Genomic DNA, 14,506 nt, shown 5'->3' on the forward strand with positions numbered 1-14,506 from the left:
AAGCATTTGCATGATTCTGGACTTTTGATACTGACAGTACAAAAAGTCCGACTCGAGATCGAAAGAAGCTCACTCTCCACGTACCAACACGCGTTGCGTATTGTTTCTACTACTTATTACATCAGTAGCTACTATTTTAAACAAAATACACATACTTATACATAGAACTACCCACCTTCAATGTTGATACAAATACAAATTGCATTAATCTACCGATTATGCGAAACACAAAAACCCTCTCACACAGAGATTTTTCTGACCTGTCCCTAAGACCGACCTATCGGCGCCCTTTGAGTTGAGCGCATGCGTGCGACGATCCCTGTTCAAAATTTTTTGTCACCGCCCAAGAAAGACGTGTTGCTTATGAGCTCCGACGGTCGTGCTTGTTGGTGAACGATTTTGTGTACTAAAAACAGCCGTGTATTGCAATCGGAAGGATAGCAGTTATAGCGGAGAGTGTTAAGTATCATGGGGAACTTTTAAACTCATTAAACTATCGGGATGTGTCCTTTAGTCGAATTTTTCGATTCCCGCGATCGCCCAAAACATGGCGGTCGCTAATCTAAGGATACGCCCTTTGTTACCGTGTGATTGCCTAGCTTTTCGGAAGGCATTGCTAGAGCGTCCGCTGTATAGTTTAATCACACAATTTATTCTATATATGATATCCGTAACTTGTTATACTCATATAGCGTTTTCCCTGTTGTTCTTGGCAGTTGTTAGAATTAGACTAGTGACAACATACCAGAGACGTACAGTAGGTGAAAGTTGTGTGATGGTGGATTGCTACTATCAGTGAAGCTATATCAAGTCGAGTGACGGTTTTTATAGTCATATTTTATAGAGATATATTCTATATAATCTCTATTTTGTGCCGCTTTCTCTGTGTAGATTGAATAAAATTTAATCGAAATCTAATTACCATAATAAAGATTATACCATCTTGCTAGTACTTTGAAGTGACCTGTATCCTATTATGTCTTCCCGTCGATGTGCTAAGTGCCCATCACCGGTTCCTGGCTGGGACCCTCATTTACTTTGTTATGTTCATCGTGAGTGTTCGCGTTCCGCCAGATGTACCATATGTATAGGGATTTCAGAGGAGCAGTTTGACGCTTTGGGGCGAGGTCAGCAGTTGGGAATTAGACCATCCAAGCAGAGACCTTCAAAAGGTGGTTAGTCGGGTAAGTTAGTTGAGAAACGAGCGTGATAGCAAAGGAGGCCGCACCGCTTAAGTTAGGCGGCAAGGGGCTACCGATGCTAGGGCTCCTGCCCTTTTCTCTGGTTCAGGTTCCCGGGAATCCTGAATTGGGGTCTAAAGGCACAGACACGAGTAGGGGGGCGACTGTAGTGCCACAGAAAATGTCAGAGTTGGGACCAGCAGTTAGTACAGGTGCGCAAGTGCCGGGGAACACAGCTGGTCTCGATACAATGAACCCAGTTATTAGTACAGGGGGAAACCCCAGGAAAGTGCAGGGTTCATCGAACTTACTCATGAGTACAGGGGTCACCCCGGAAAGTGGTTGGTTCCAAAGATCTACCCATTAGTACAGGGGTGAATAACCCCGGAAAATAGGAGGATCTGATACTGGTTCTCTCGCTAGTAAACAGTCTGTTCTGTTGAACACGGGGGGCAGGATCTAGTGTTGCCACGAGTAAGGGAGCGATCCCGAAAGTGACAAGGGACCCACTAGGCCTAGTTCGGAGTACAGGGGGAACCTCTCGAAAGAAACGGAGCCAGTGGTAGACCCAATTTCTAGTAACGGGGTCCCCGTGAACGAGACTAGATCAGTAATGAAAGGATCGGTAGATGCGGAAGGTGCTACCTCGAGCCTATCATTGGCACCCGTTACATGCAACCCGGGATATCCAGGGTAGCGTGGACATGGGCGGAGCCCCCTGATAAGTTATTATCATCAGGTATTGATCCGACTGCTCAAGTTACTCATGAGCGGTCTCAAGAGGATGTTCATCCTTTTGATATTCGATCACCTAGGGTCATGCTTGATGGGTCGAATTATTCAATGATGAATAACTCCCATAGTTCACTACATCAAGTGTTCAATCCAGTTAGCGCTGACCTCGGATTCTCCCAATACGGTCGATAATCCTCGAGGTTATACTAGTGTTTATCAATCAACTAGTCAGCAGGGACCCAGCGGTCATTCAACTTTCCCGCAAGGTCGAGAGTTGCCAACCGCGGCTAACTTCGCGCCCAATCCCAACTTGTATACTACTGTACCACAGACCGGACAGTGGCAACAAGCATGGGGGGTGCCAGGAGTTGATATACCCGTTAATCAAGGGAATTTCCCCAATGCTGGGCCGTGGATGAATCCGGCAGCAATGTGGGGATGTGTTCCTCCTTGGTTTAACCCGCAGATGTTCGGACTTGGACAGACTCAAGTTCAGAATACTCGGGTACTTCGGTAGGGAACGAGAGCACCTAGGTCGGTACCAGTGCGACAGCAGCCGAGTAGGCGGTCGACACCGGTAACGGCAAGTAGCGAGCCTACGTTCCCAGTGACACCTAATGCATCGCAAGGTGCAGGCGTGTCCTCCCCTTCAGTTGGCGTTATGTCGGGTCTCCTATCAGGTTACACTGAGGGATCGACCATGACAAACACTTCTGAAACACAGGAGTCTGAATCACAGATCGGTGTTGGGTCGGATTCAGATACCAGTGAGGGTGAGGAAGACTCTGGCGAGGAGGGAACGTCACATGAGATGACGTCATTTCCTCCGCCCGCACTGAGGGCGCAAGTGAGTCAACGTCTAGTGGGGTAGATTCTATACCACCCGGTTTTCCGAAGGAGACCCGGACACGTTACGTCGTCTAGCTCGTAACTTAGACGTGACGTATGGTGCTGAGGTAACCGAGAAGACACCAAGCGTCATTCTAGGAGGCTTGGGGGTAGGTAGTGGACTACACACATTATCTGGTGTCACTCTTCCTGCCGAAATACTTGGCTATTGGCAGGCTCTTGATAAGAAAGGAGATCATCGTGGATCCTTGTCTTATAGAGGGCCGCCCACGGGAAAACGTTCCGTGTGTCTGAGAAGGACTATAACGGAATGTTCCGTGCCCAGGTATAGAAGGGGACGTTGCTAAGTTCTTACCTCACCAAGTGAATAAGAACCACCCACAATCGTTCTCCCCATATTGGGAGGAACAATTAAAGTCGGTGGATAATTCTCTCAGAGTATCTACCAGACTTTCAGCCTTTTCTTCTTTGTTGACCTCGAGTGTAGGTCATCAAGTGAAGGAGCTGTGTGGGGAGGATTCCGATCTTTATCGGGATTGTGAGCTAGCGGCAAAGCTTTCCTCTACTATCATGGAGGAATCTATGCTACTGACTCACAGAGCAGTCCTACTTAGGCGGGAGAACGCTTGTGCCTCGTTGAATCTCGTTTTCAACAAAGACTTGTCAGAAAAGTTGAAAGAGACTCCGGTGGCACAAGCCTCACTCTTTGGTGATGGGTTTTGTTCAGTGGTTGATACACTCGCAACTAAACTCACCCAAGAGAGAGATCTGCAGGAAAAGACTTCGTCTTTAACCAAGAAAGGCAAGTCTAGGAAGAGGAGGTCAAGAGGTCATGCCAAAGTCAAGGTGACCGGACAAGCCTCTTCCAATGTGACGCCACAAGCTCAAGCACCTGCCCGCGCCGCCTCTTCCGCCCCTCGGGGTAAGAAGAGAGCAGGCACAGGAGCGGGCGGCAATCCTCCAAGAGCAAACTACGCTCGCGGGGGAAAGCCGTGGCGTACCTGAGGGCACGGCGGCCGCGTGTTCACCTTTACTGGTGAACCCTCCACCAGGGGTTTCCCCACAGGTGGGCGGCCGCTTACAGACAGACGCCCGGGCATGGGAAACCATCAGCCCGGGCTCATGGGTGCTTGGGGTAGTGAGCAGGGGTTATCAGTTAGAGTTTACCACAACCCCTCCGTCGCAGAACCTGCAGAGGGAGACAAGATTACCAGCCTCTCTAGTTCAGAGGCAGGTACTGCTCTCCGAAGTTTCAAATCTACTTCAGAAAAATGCCATAGTCCCAGTCTTCCCCCCCCTTTCAAGGGGGTTTTGGTCGAGCTTCTTTCTGGCTCCCAAAAGACTGGAGACTGGCGCCCCATCCTGAATCTCAAACCATTGAACAAATATATCAAACCACGAAGATTCAGGATGGAGACTCTGGCAACTGTTCTGACATGTCCACTCAAAGATTGTTGGGCAACGCCAATAGATTTGAAAGATGCGTATCTTCATGTACCCATCCACCCGAACGACCAGAAATGGCTCAAGTTCAGGGTGAAAGACCAGACATACATGTTTCGATGTCTTCGATTCGGTCTTTCCACAGCCCCACGGGTCTTTACTCAGATAGTAAAGACAGTGGCGGCTTATCTCAGACTAAAGGGCCTCAATCTGTGCGTTTACCTCGACGACTGGCTGATATACAGTCGGTCGCTGGTAGAGGCTCTGCACCATATAAAAATGGTTCAAGAGACCGTGACGAGTTTGGGTTCTGTCATAAATGTGAAGAAATCAAACTTCGTCCCGACACAGATCCCCAGTTTCTGGGGCCCGTCTGCACTTATCGGAGGGCCTGGCCAGGCCCTCTCCGGAGAGAATTATGAACATAATACAATGCGGCAAGATTCTCAGTGCAGAAAGTCACGCTCCAGCCGCGGCTTGGCTAAGAGTGTTAGGACTCGAGGCCAGTCTAGTAGACCTGGTGCCGAATTGTCGTATGCATATGAGACCAATTCAGCTGCACCTACTGGCGCTTTTTACAGACCCAGTTGCCACTCAGTTTACAGGATGGTTCCAATGTCGGAACTGATCCGCGACAAACTCAAGTGGTGGTCCACGACGGCCAACCTGAACATAGGGGTCAGATTTCCTGCCCCCCTCCCTCAGCTTACCATGACGACGGACGGCGTCGAAGATGGGCTGGGGGGGTCATATTCAGGATCAGACGGCTTCGGGCCTGTGGTCCCCAACGGAAGCCAAGTCTCACATCAACTTGTTAGAACTCTGGGCGGTAGAAAGAACGATCCAGGCGTGCGAAGATCAGTTGATGGGTTGCAAGTTCATAGTGCAGTCGGACAATTCGACGGTGGTAGCATACATCAACAAACAAGGAGGTACAAATACGCCCCTGTTGTGCATGCACACTCTTCGCTTGTTGAAGAAGTGTCACCATCGAGGAATGTCACTCAAGGCTATCCACATAGCCGGGTCACAAACATTCTAGCGGACGACCTCTCTCGAGGTCGAGGTGCGGGCCCGACAGAATGGGCACTGTCTCCTCAGGTGGTCCAAACCATCTTCCGAGTAATGTTTTATCCGACAGTGGATCTGTTTGCATCAGCAAGCAACCACCAACTACCAGTATATTGCTCCAGGATGCGAGATCCAAGAGCACTGGCGGTAGACGCACTACACTTGAACTGGAGAGGAATGACGGCCTATGCATTTCCTCCAATTTCGCTGCTACAGAGAGTAATACAGAAAATAGCCAGCGAAGATTGCAACATAATACTCATAGCACCCTTTTGGCCAAGGCATCTATGGTTTCGCCCATGGTGAACCTTCTCATAGGTACACCTCGGTTTCTTCCACAGTTACCAGACCTCCTGAGACAGCAGGATCTGGAGACAGTGGTGCCGACCATTCAGCTGGGTCATCTGAGGTTAACTGCATGGCCGTTATCAGGCAACGCTGCGAGGAGAGCGGCTTTTCACAAAAAGCTGCTAACCTCATCGCCCACGGTAGAAAAGACTCAACACTCGGAATCTATTCTGGACGTCTGGGTCGATACTACAAGTGGTGCGAAAAGACATATTGCTCTCCTGCCAGAGCAACTCAGTCTCAGATAGCCGACTTCCTCACGGAAGTGTTCGACTCTGGCTTACAGGTAGCCACAGTTAGCAACTATAAATCGGCTATCGCAGCGATCCATAGGGGATTTGAGGACGGATCAACTCTATATAAGAATGACTACATCCGTCTTCTCCTCAATGGCATGTACAATTCTCGCCCCCTAAACGTAGAATCGTTCCTGCATGGAATCTAAGCAAAGTTTTGGAGCTTCTCAAAGGAGCACCATATGAACCGATGAAATCTGCCACGTTACGAGAGATCACTCTCAAAACGGTCTTTTTTGGTAGCGCTTAGCAACCGCCGTCAGAGGTCGGAATTGCAAGCTTTATCGTTCAAAACTCTTGTTTTTTCACGCAATGGCGTCTCTATGACCTTTAAAGTAGGTTTCATAGCTAAAATGAACGCCAGACGTTTCAACACGGGTCCATCTTGCTTCCGAGGATTGGCACTAAGTCATCCGCACGAGAAGATAGACTATGGTGCCCTGTGCGGGCTATCGAACACTATATTTATAGGACCAGTAATATTAGGGGATCGACTGACCAACTTTTTATAACCCATGCTAAACCTAACAAGGCAGCTTCGAAACAGACACTAGCACGATGGTTGGTTTCTCTCATAGTAGATGCTAAAGCGTTCGAAGGAACATGTGCCCCTGCGGCACATTCTACTAGAGCAGTTTCAGGCTCGTGGGCATTTCAGAAAGGGGTCACTCTGAACGAGATTTGCGAAACTATATCTTGGAGCACCGCCTCACGTTTACTGATACATATCTGCGTAATGTCGGAGAGGGCGACTCCAGGGTCAAGTTCGCTAAAGCAGTCTTGACGAGGACTTCGACTAACAGACAATAAGGGTAAGATAACAATTAGCATTAATGTCTTAATCATTGATTGTCTAACCTTATTTGTTTTCAGGAATGACCAGGTCGTAAGTGTATTGAATAACTTTACTTGTAGACATTCTTGAAATCCTATTGTCTTTTTAGTCTATGTTTTGCTTTTTTAAGCAATTCTTGTTTTTGCTTTTCAAGCAATTTTCAGGGTTTTTGCTTTTAAGCAATCTTCTTGGTATCTTGCTTTTTAAGCAAAATGGGATTTTCCTGACCTCGCGTCTAAATAACAGACCGCACCTCTACCACCTATTAGCGGTGCTAGTCAATGTTAATGCAATTTGTATTTGTATCAACATTGAAGGTGGGTAGTTCTATGTATAAGTATGAGTAAAACAAGAGTGTTTTTTCATACTAATAATAGAAGTCTACCCACCTGAATATGTTGATCCCGCCTCCCTTAACCCCCTTGCGGTATGTTATTTCTCTGGGCGGTGGGGAGTGAACAGGGATCGTTGCACGCATGCGCCTACTCAAAGGGCTCCGATAGGTCGGTCTTAGGGACAGGTCAGAAAAATCTCTGTGTGAGAGCTTTTTTGTGTTTCGCATAATCGGTAGATTAATGCAATTTGTATTTGTATCAACATATTCAGGTGGGTAGACTTCTATTATTAGTATGAAAAAACACTCTTGTTTTACTCAATTTTAACTGTTTTTCATATTTGAATTGACCTTTAGTTTGCCTCGGTGACCTTTAATTGCTTATTTTGTTTTCTACTACAAAAATTAAGCGTCTGTTTTAAATCAATTTAGACTCTACTTCCCCGTGTTAGAAACACTGGACTAGGAAGTTTTTCCAGTCGATTGGTGGAAGCACTGTACTAAAAATCTCGATTTTCTCGAGTCGATCTGAGTTCAAGTAGAAAACCTTTCTAAAACTTCTGTTTTTGACTAATTTGTCGATGTATTCAGGGAAAAGTGGTTTAATGAAATTCTGTAGACTTATTCTTTATTTCTAAGCAACTCTGACAAATTTCCATTTTTTTAATGTTCCTGTGAAATCACTGAAAGGGCCTTTAAGTGAAATTGTGAAATAAAATTCATCAAAACATGCAGTGACTTTACAATTTATCTGGAATTTCTTTACGACTTGCGTACCGGTACATACATAACATTTAAATTTTTTAGCAAATGTTTTTTTTTAGGTTTTGGTGATTTTAAAGGTTTTTAAAAATTCATTGGTAATGATATTTTCTTTTGTTAGCAGTGACCCCATTTGCATAATTTATGCAAGGACGTTTCCGGGTAAGTCGAGTGGGGCGAGAGAGATTTGAGATGGGGGAGCAGCGATGTCCGCAGCCGTCCAAGAAGAGCGGTGTTCCCCAAGTGTCTGGTGTTACAGTCATAAATTAGATTATGTTTCTATTGCAGGTGGGGGTAAGGGGGGATAAAAGGGGGGGTCTGCGCAATCGAAAATAGTTTATTTACGTTTGAGCTGGGCGAATTAGGAAATAATGTGCAACCTCCGCAAAAACAAAAAAAAAATCACCAAACGGATCCACCCTAGCCTAGCTTTTGTCTTGGTTTGCGAGAATCAAAATCCATCATAGTCACTGCACTTACTGGTTGATGCAATGAGAGAAGTTGATTCTCGCAACCGAATCTTATGAGAATCATTACGAAAATCGATTCTGTGATTCTCGTCAAAATCTAGGCCCCACCCTACTTGAAACTTGAAAGGTCCGCGGGACTCCGCCCACCCATAGAACAGGGGCAAGCCTTGAAATAAGCAGACTGGAACCAGGAGCAATTTGTTTCGAACATTGCTCCTGGTTCACTGGGATTTTACAAGAACCAGGAGCAATTTCTGAAGAAACAGGAGCAATTTTCAAATATTAAATTCTTTTCTGCATATACAATACAGCATACCAGCACGACTGCATCAAGTGCAAAACTGTACCCAGGAGCAATTTATTTTAGAAAATTGCTCCTGGTTCATGTGAATTTTACAAGGACCAGGAGCAATTGGTGGCTTTACGAGAGCAAATTTGCTCCCTGCGCCTGCTTATTTCAAGGCTTGAACAGGGTTTTTTATCACCTTATACTTGGGGTGAATCACAAGATACATGGTGTGATGGAATGTTCACCAATGTTGCCAAAACTTTTCAGCGCCAAGGCGCAGCACATTGGCTCACCAGGCCGCAGTAAAGGAGTCTCAAGTAGCCCAATTTTTAAGCTTAAAAAAAGTTCCCAATACTGGATATTTCGGCAGATTGACCTTAATTTAGAGCACAAATCACCCAATTGGGTGGAATAAATGGTCACAAAACCATTTGTAATTGAAATTCGGAGCTTCAGAGACTCAAAACCTTTATAAATCGGCTAAATTGAGAGGAAAATACATCAAACTACTGAGTTTTGCAAATTAGCCCAATTTTAGGCAAGTAGCGGCACAGTTTTCTGAGTAGCAGCAAGTGATTGCCAAATAGCCCATTTGTGTGCATGAGGCGCGGTGTTGGCATCACTGATGTTCTGTTTCCTGTCTAGTCACTGAGTTTGAATTGATGTTGCACCTAATGTAATGTGTGATCATCCACAATGAGTCAGATGCAATCAGTTAAATACATTTTGAGATATGACCAGCAATGTGTACTACAAACTACACCACAACAGATTACTTTATTAGGTTTCAGCATTAGCGCCAATCTAGCTTGAAATGTTTGGGGGTCATTTTGCTGAAAGATGGGGATGGGACACACACCCCTGTCCCCCCTCACCCTGCCCGACCCTCGAATTGACGTCCATGGGTAGCAGGCATTGACATGAAAAAGCAAACACTAAAGTCCTTGCTTACAAAATTCAATTTTTTAATGGGGCATGTTCACTGTTTTGAAGGGCCTGATTAATAGCTAAATTATAAATATCAAACTCAATACAAAGTGATAACTTTGATAGTGGGGCTTTAAAGTAAGGTATGGAAACTTTTAGCAATATACATTTTAAAAGTGTGAAGTACATTTCAATACAAAGTCGTTATTTCTGCCAATACAAGGCCACAGCATTGAAAAGCAAAATATGTTTCATGTTATTGAGTTTTATTTTGTTTAAAATCCATCTGTTAACATATGTTAATAGTTTTAAAAAAAAGTGCAGCGATTGAATAGATACATGTATGTACCATGCTCTGTGCTCATCAGTTGGTTTGCGACCGCTCACCCTTTTGATTTAAGGGCATTGTGATCTGCAAACTTTTGATAGGATGAATAATACAGAATGTTTTGATTAATGTCATTTAACTGGTGCCAGGAGAAACCAGGGTATATACAAAATGTACATGTGAGTATATATAGGAACATGACTAATGCCAGGGAAAATAACACATGTACAGGGTGGTCTAAAGAAACTCTACATTTTTAATTTAGCATAACGACAGGGAAAACTGCTATGCACTTACCACATATTTTGACAGTCTATCACATAATCGCGAATGCACACAATGCTCTTCTGCGCATACGCAAAGGCATGCAACGCTGCGTGATTGTTAGACACGTGCGGCACAATCGAACAAATGAGACTCATAACATCATGTATTGATATGAATTTATGTGAGCATGATTTGGGAGTTTATTGACGTGCACACTAGAACAAAAACCAAACAATTTTCCGAACAAATCTTAAGTTATTGAATTAGATTTTAGTGTTCCATCACAGATATATATATAGCAATATGTCTAAATGGTCGGAACAGCAACATAGTATAATAGCTCCAGCCCTCGAATTAACCCACAGCACCCATGGTGCCCATCCCCACTGCCGTAATGCCCTCAAAATATGTCCTTTACCCAAGGCAGTCACTTGCCGTGCCCTCTAATGAAGTTGCCGTCGTTGCCCCAGCCCTGCCCCTTCATTATAGAATCATCTATATCTATGTTTGTGTGTGTTTTCTTCACTTTTGAGAAATTGCCTTGGTGCCCTTCTCAAATTTTGAACAGTTGCCATGATGCCCTCTTGAAATATTACAAACTGCCGTGCTGCCTTGCCTTTTCAGTGAAAATCCAAGGCAATTTTCAACTTGCCCTAAAAAAGTTGCCGTGCCCCCTCAGATCCTTAATTCGAGGGCTGAATAGCTCATTAGCTCTTTAAACTTCAAGGTTTTGAGTAACCCTGTGTGGGAGCGGATTAAGGTCACTCATACTGTCCATAGGGGTGTAATTAGTGTACGGACACTGGAATAGCTATATTCGCTGTTGTAGTGCACAATGGTTACTGGTTCAAGCCTGGGCTCATACACTTGTTCCGAATTTTGAAAAAGCCATAGGCTTTGTGTTGTGATCATTTCGATCAGTGGTTCGAATAAAGAAAGCGTGAGCCAGTTGACCTAGCAACGGTCATATTTTAACGTGCAATACAACAGCGATTCAAGTGTGGATATTCAGCAACAGTCGTTGAAGAATTTGTCGAACTTGAAATATTTAATAGTATGGAGTAAATTAACTTGCAACAAAGCTATACTAAATTAAAAATGGTGGGTTTCTATATTCTTTTGACATGGTATTGACATTGGTATCCAGGAAAAACAGAAAATAGATGATCATGTTGTTAGAATTATCAGACTGTATGCAGACTTCAATTTGAATTTTGTGTATGACATTCATTTTTGTAGCTAGCATGGATAACTGCTTTAATTGCTTGTGCATACACTGATAATCACAGGATGCATAGACAACAGCTATATCAACTGTTCTAGCTGTTCTATATGAGCTACTTTTAGAAAACTTGAACTTTTAAAGAGGTGAAAAGTTTAATGGAAGGAAGAAAAAAGTTTACAACACCACTTACAACAGTTCTACACATATAATAAAAATTACATGTTTTTCCCTGAATATATCACCCAAAGACCCTATTTGACCATCAAATGTTTTTGAATCACACGCTAAAATCCTCCCATAACTTCTTGGGCTGTATAATGGTTATTTGTCAAACTGAAAGCCTTATGATATGTATGGATTTTGAGAATTAATGGATTTTGATCATAAATGCTGTGTTTTGTCCCAGAGTTTTGTCTGTAAAAGCTCATGACTTTCATGTTTTCTTTTTTTCAGTTTTGTTTGTTTTGAAAGAGCAAAGGAGATGTTCGAGGAACTGCATCCATAGTTTGTACATTTCACCATGGGCTTAATAAAAAGGTATGGCAACACAGTAGATGAAGCCCAAAGAGGTTAGTTGAAGAAGGTATTTACTCTGCTATAGAAGTCTGCCATATTCAGTGTACACTTATAGGGACCAAAAATAAGGTGCCTTCAGCAGATTTCAGGATACTCAGAATAGAATGATAATCTGCATCATAAACCATGGTTGTTGCAAAGAGTACGGTAAGTTAAAATGGGTGGTACAAAGAAACAAGCTGCTGGAGGTAGGGTACTGGGTGGTTTATCTAGGGGCAGGGGACATGGACGGACCCAATCCAGGAACATTTTGGTACATCCCCCATTGCCGCCCCCAAACCACAAAGGTGTGTTTCATGCCTGCAGTTGAGTACACATTCCCCTCCCTTACTGGCCAGCGCCAGTTTTAGCAGAGATAAAACAAATTGGGATATGACAGCTCGATGATAAAAGTAATTAAGTATGGAAGCCGCCATTACCCTGTCATCGCGTAGGCCTGGAACACTACCACGCCTTCTACTGGCTGCATCGCGCCCATGCTCCGCGTTCAAGTAATACAATTTCCCGTAAAAAATCACGGCTTGCTGCATCCAAGGTTAGACTTTTTCAAGCCTGCTACAGTACAGTTTTTCAAATATTGAACAGCTATTTTTAATATTCTAATTACATTTTTTAGCGCATCCATGAACTAATTTTTATTAAATACATCCAATCAACCAACAATCCCGCTATCCGGTCCAAGATATACAAGAAAATACTGTTTTCAAACATGAAAATTAACCCGGGTTATTCGCCTACACGTAAGACTTGGCGATAGTCTACTTAGATCATCGTTGTCAACCTCGAGGTGATTGACCCCCGATGATTGACAGTTGGGCACGCGTACTGAATGCGTAGCCATGGTAGCGGGGGTGCTAACGGACGCGCTCAGTAGCACCCCGACGCGCTTGTTAGCACCCCATGCCGGCCCCATACGTGTGTCAAATTTTGTGGTTCGCGGCAATTTCTGTATTTCAAAGTAAACACAAGATAAAGCCCATTTCCATCCTGATAATGGACAAAAATAGTGTCAAATACCAAATTTTTTGCGTGCTACGCGTGCACATCGTCCATGTATTGTATGATGCAACTGTAATTTTTTTCGTCTGTGCCCCGAAATTTTATTTTGCCCCCGACCAAAAAAAGCTGGCTACGCCCTGCTTGAGAGGTGACTTCAAGGTGCTCATTACCTGAGCTTGGCATGTTCTTCTATGTTGTTTCATAGCCAAAAGATATATATAGAACTTTGTTAAAGGGTGGGCAGGTGCTTTCAATTTTCATTCCAGATTTATAGAAAATTCAAAGAAATACCCATCTAAAACCTTGAATTATAACAACTTAAAAAGACATGGAAGTATTCCATCAAAATTACTCAGTTATCCAAAAAAGGAAGTATTAATAAAAGCAGTAATTTTCTTAATTGAAAAGTACAAGTGTTATCATGGTTAAGGTTTCCGGAATTAAAAAAAAAAGTCCTGGTGAAAATTAGGATGTGTTCTGTTTATAGGTACTGAATTTTGATTACTTATCAACTTTGATCCATTCAGTTTGTGTGATGTAAACAAGCAAAATGGTTAGTCAGTAGCCGTGTGCAGATGGTCATAGAATCCTCGAGGATTGGCGTGATCGAGGATTGCGACCCCTAAGTCAATTCCCAAGTGCGTGTCCACACAACTCCGTCGTGGCCTGCAATCCTCGAGTTTCACAAGCGCAATGCATGATGATGTCAGTTAGAGAATTACAACCTGAAACTGTATGTGACCTCTGCAGTATCGCGCGAAATTGAACTTGGCAGAACATCCATACCACTATCGATCACGGCACCGATTGGGTTCATGATCTGAGAAGAGCATTTGCTCTTGTTTGTACTAAATTCATGATGGAAAGTGGTGATGATGTTCTAGATTTGGCATCGATACTGTTGAGTTTTTGACATATGATTGGGAGAAGAGAGTTGTTGAGAATGAAGAGGCAGAATGAGCAACAATTGCAATATCCACCACCATGCCCTCCGGGCATGCACTTTTGCATATTATTGAAGCGGATGGTCACAGGTCAAGCTCAGTGTTCGAGGATCGCAAAAATGTATTGTTCACACGATAGTAGAGCTCGAGCACCACTCGGGAAACTTGTGAAATCTCCTAAATTTCTTGTGTATAAATTTGGAGATAAATTTGGGGAAAAACTCGAGGACCGGAATCCTCGAAAACGTTCAGACGACATATTTCCCCGAGTCTGTGTTTGAGAAATGCAGTGCTCGAGCAAATAGCCTTCCGTGTGGACAGGCCTAGATATGGGTAAAATTTAAGATGTTGCCATTTGAACAAAAAAAGGTTTCAATTTCTTATAGTTCAGACTTGACATTAAGTATGGAATATTTCTTCATGAAGTGCCAAGACTAATCTGAGAGGGTTATGCATAAACCGCATAGGTTGAATATTTATTGAGGTGTGTCAGTCGGAAGATGGTGTAAAATAATTGTTTGATAGAAAATGTGCTCTCCATGAATTTACATTATGGTGGTTTATATATACCCCTTTCAGATTAGTCTTGGCACTTTGTGAAGAAATATTCCATATTTCATATCAAGT

The 14,506-nt window shown here is 43.7% G+C and overlaps 1 protein-coding gene across 1 annotated transcript; it reads left to right on the forward strand.

Moving 5' to 3' along the window:
- The first annotated feature begins 4,175 nt into the window (after nucleotides 1-4,175).
- LOC140147028 (uncharacterized) lies at nucleotides 4,176-5,585 on the forward strand. Its single transcript, XM_072168800.1, has one exon. The coding sequence runs from the start codon at nucleotides 4,176-4,178 to the stop codon at nucleotides 5,583-5,585; it is 1,410 nt and encodes a 469-aa protein (XP_072024901.1).
- Nucleotides 5,586-14,506: the final 8,921 nt, after the last annotated feature.

Source organism: Amphiura filiformis, chromosome 3 (assembly GCF_039555335.1).
Source record: "Amphiura filiformis chromosome 3, Afil_fr2py, whole genome shotgun sequence".
NCBI lineage: Eukaryota > Metazoa > Echinodermata > Ophiuroidea > Amphilepidida > Amphiuridae > Amphiura > Amphiura filiformis.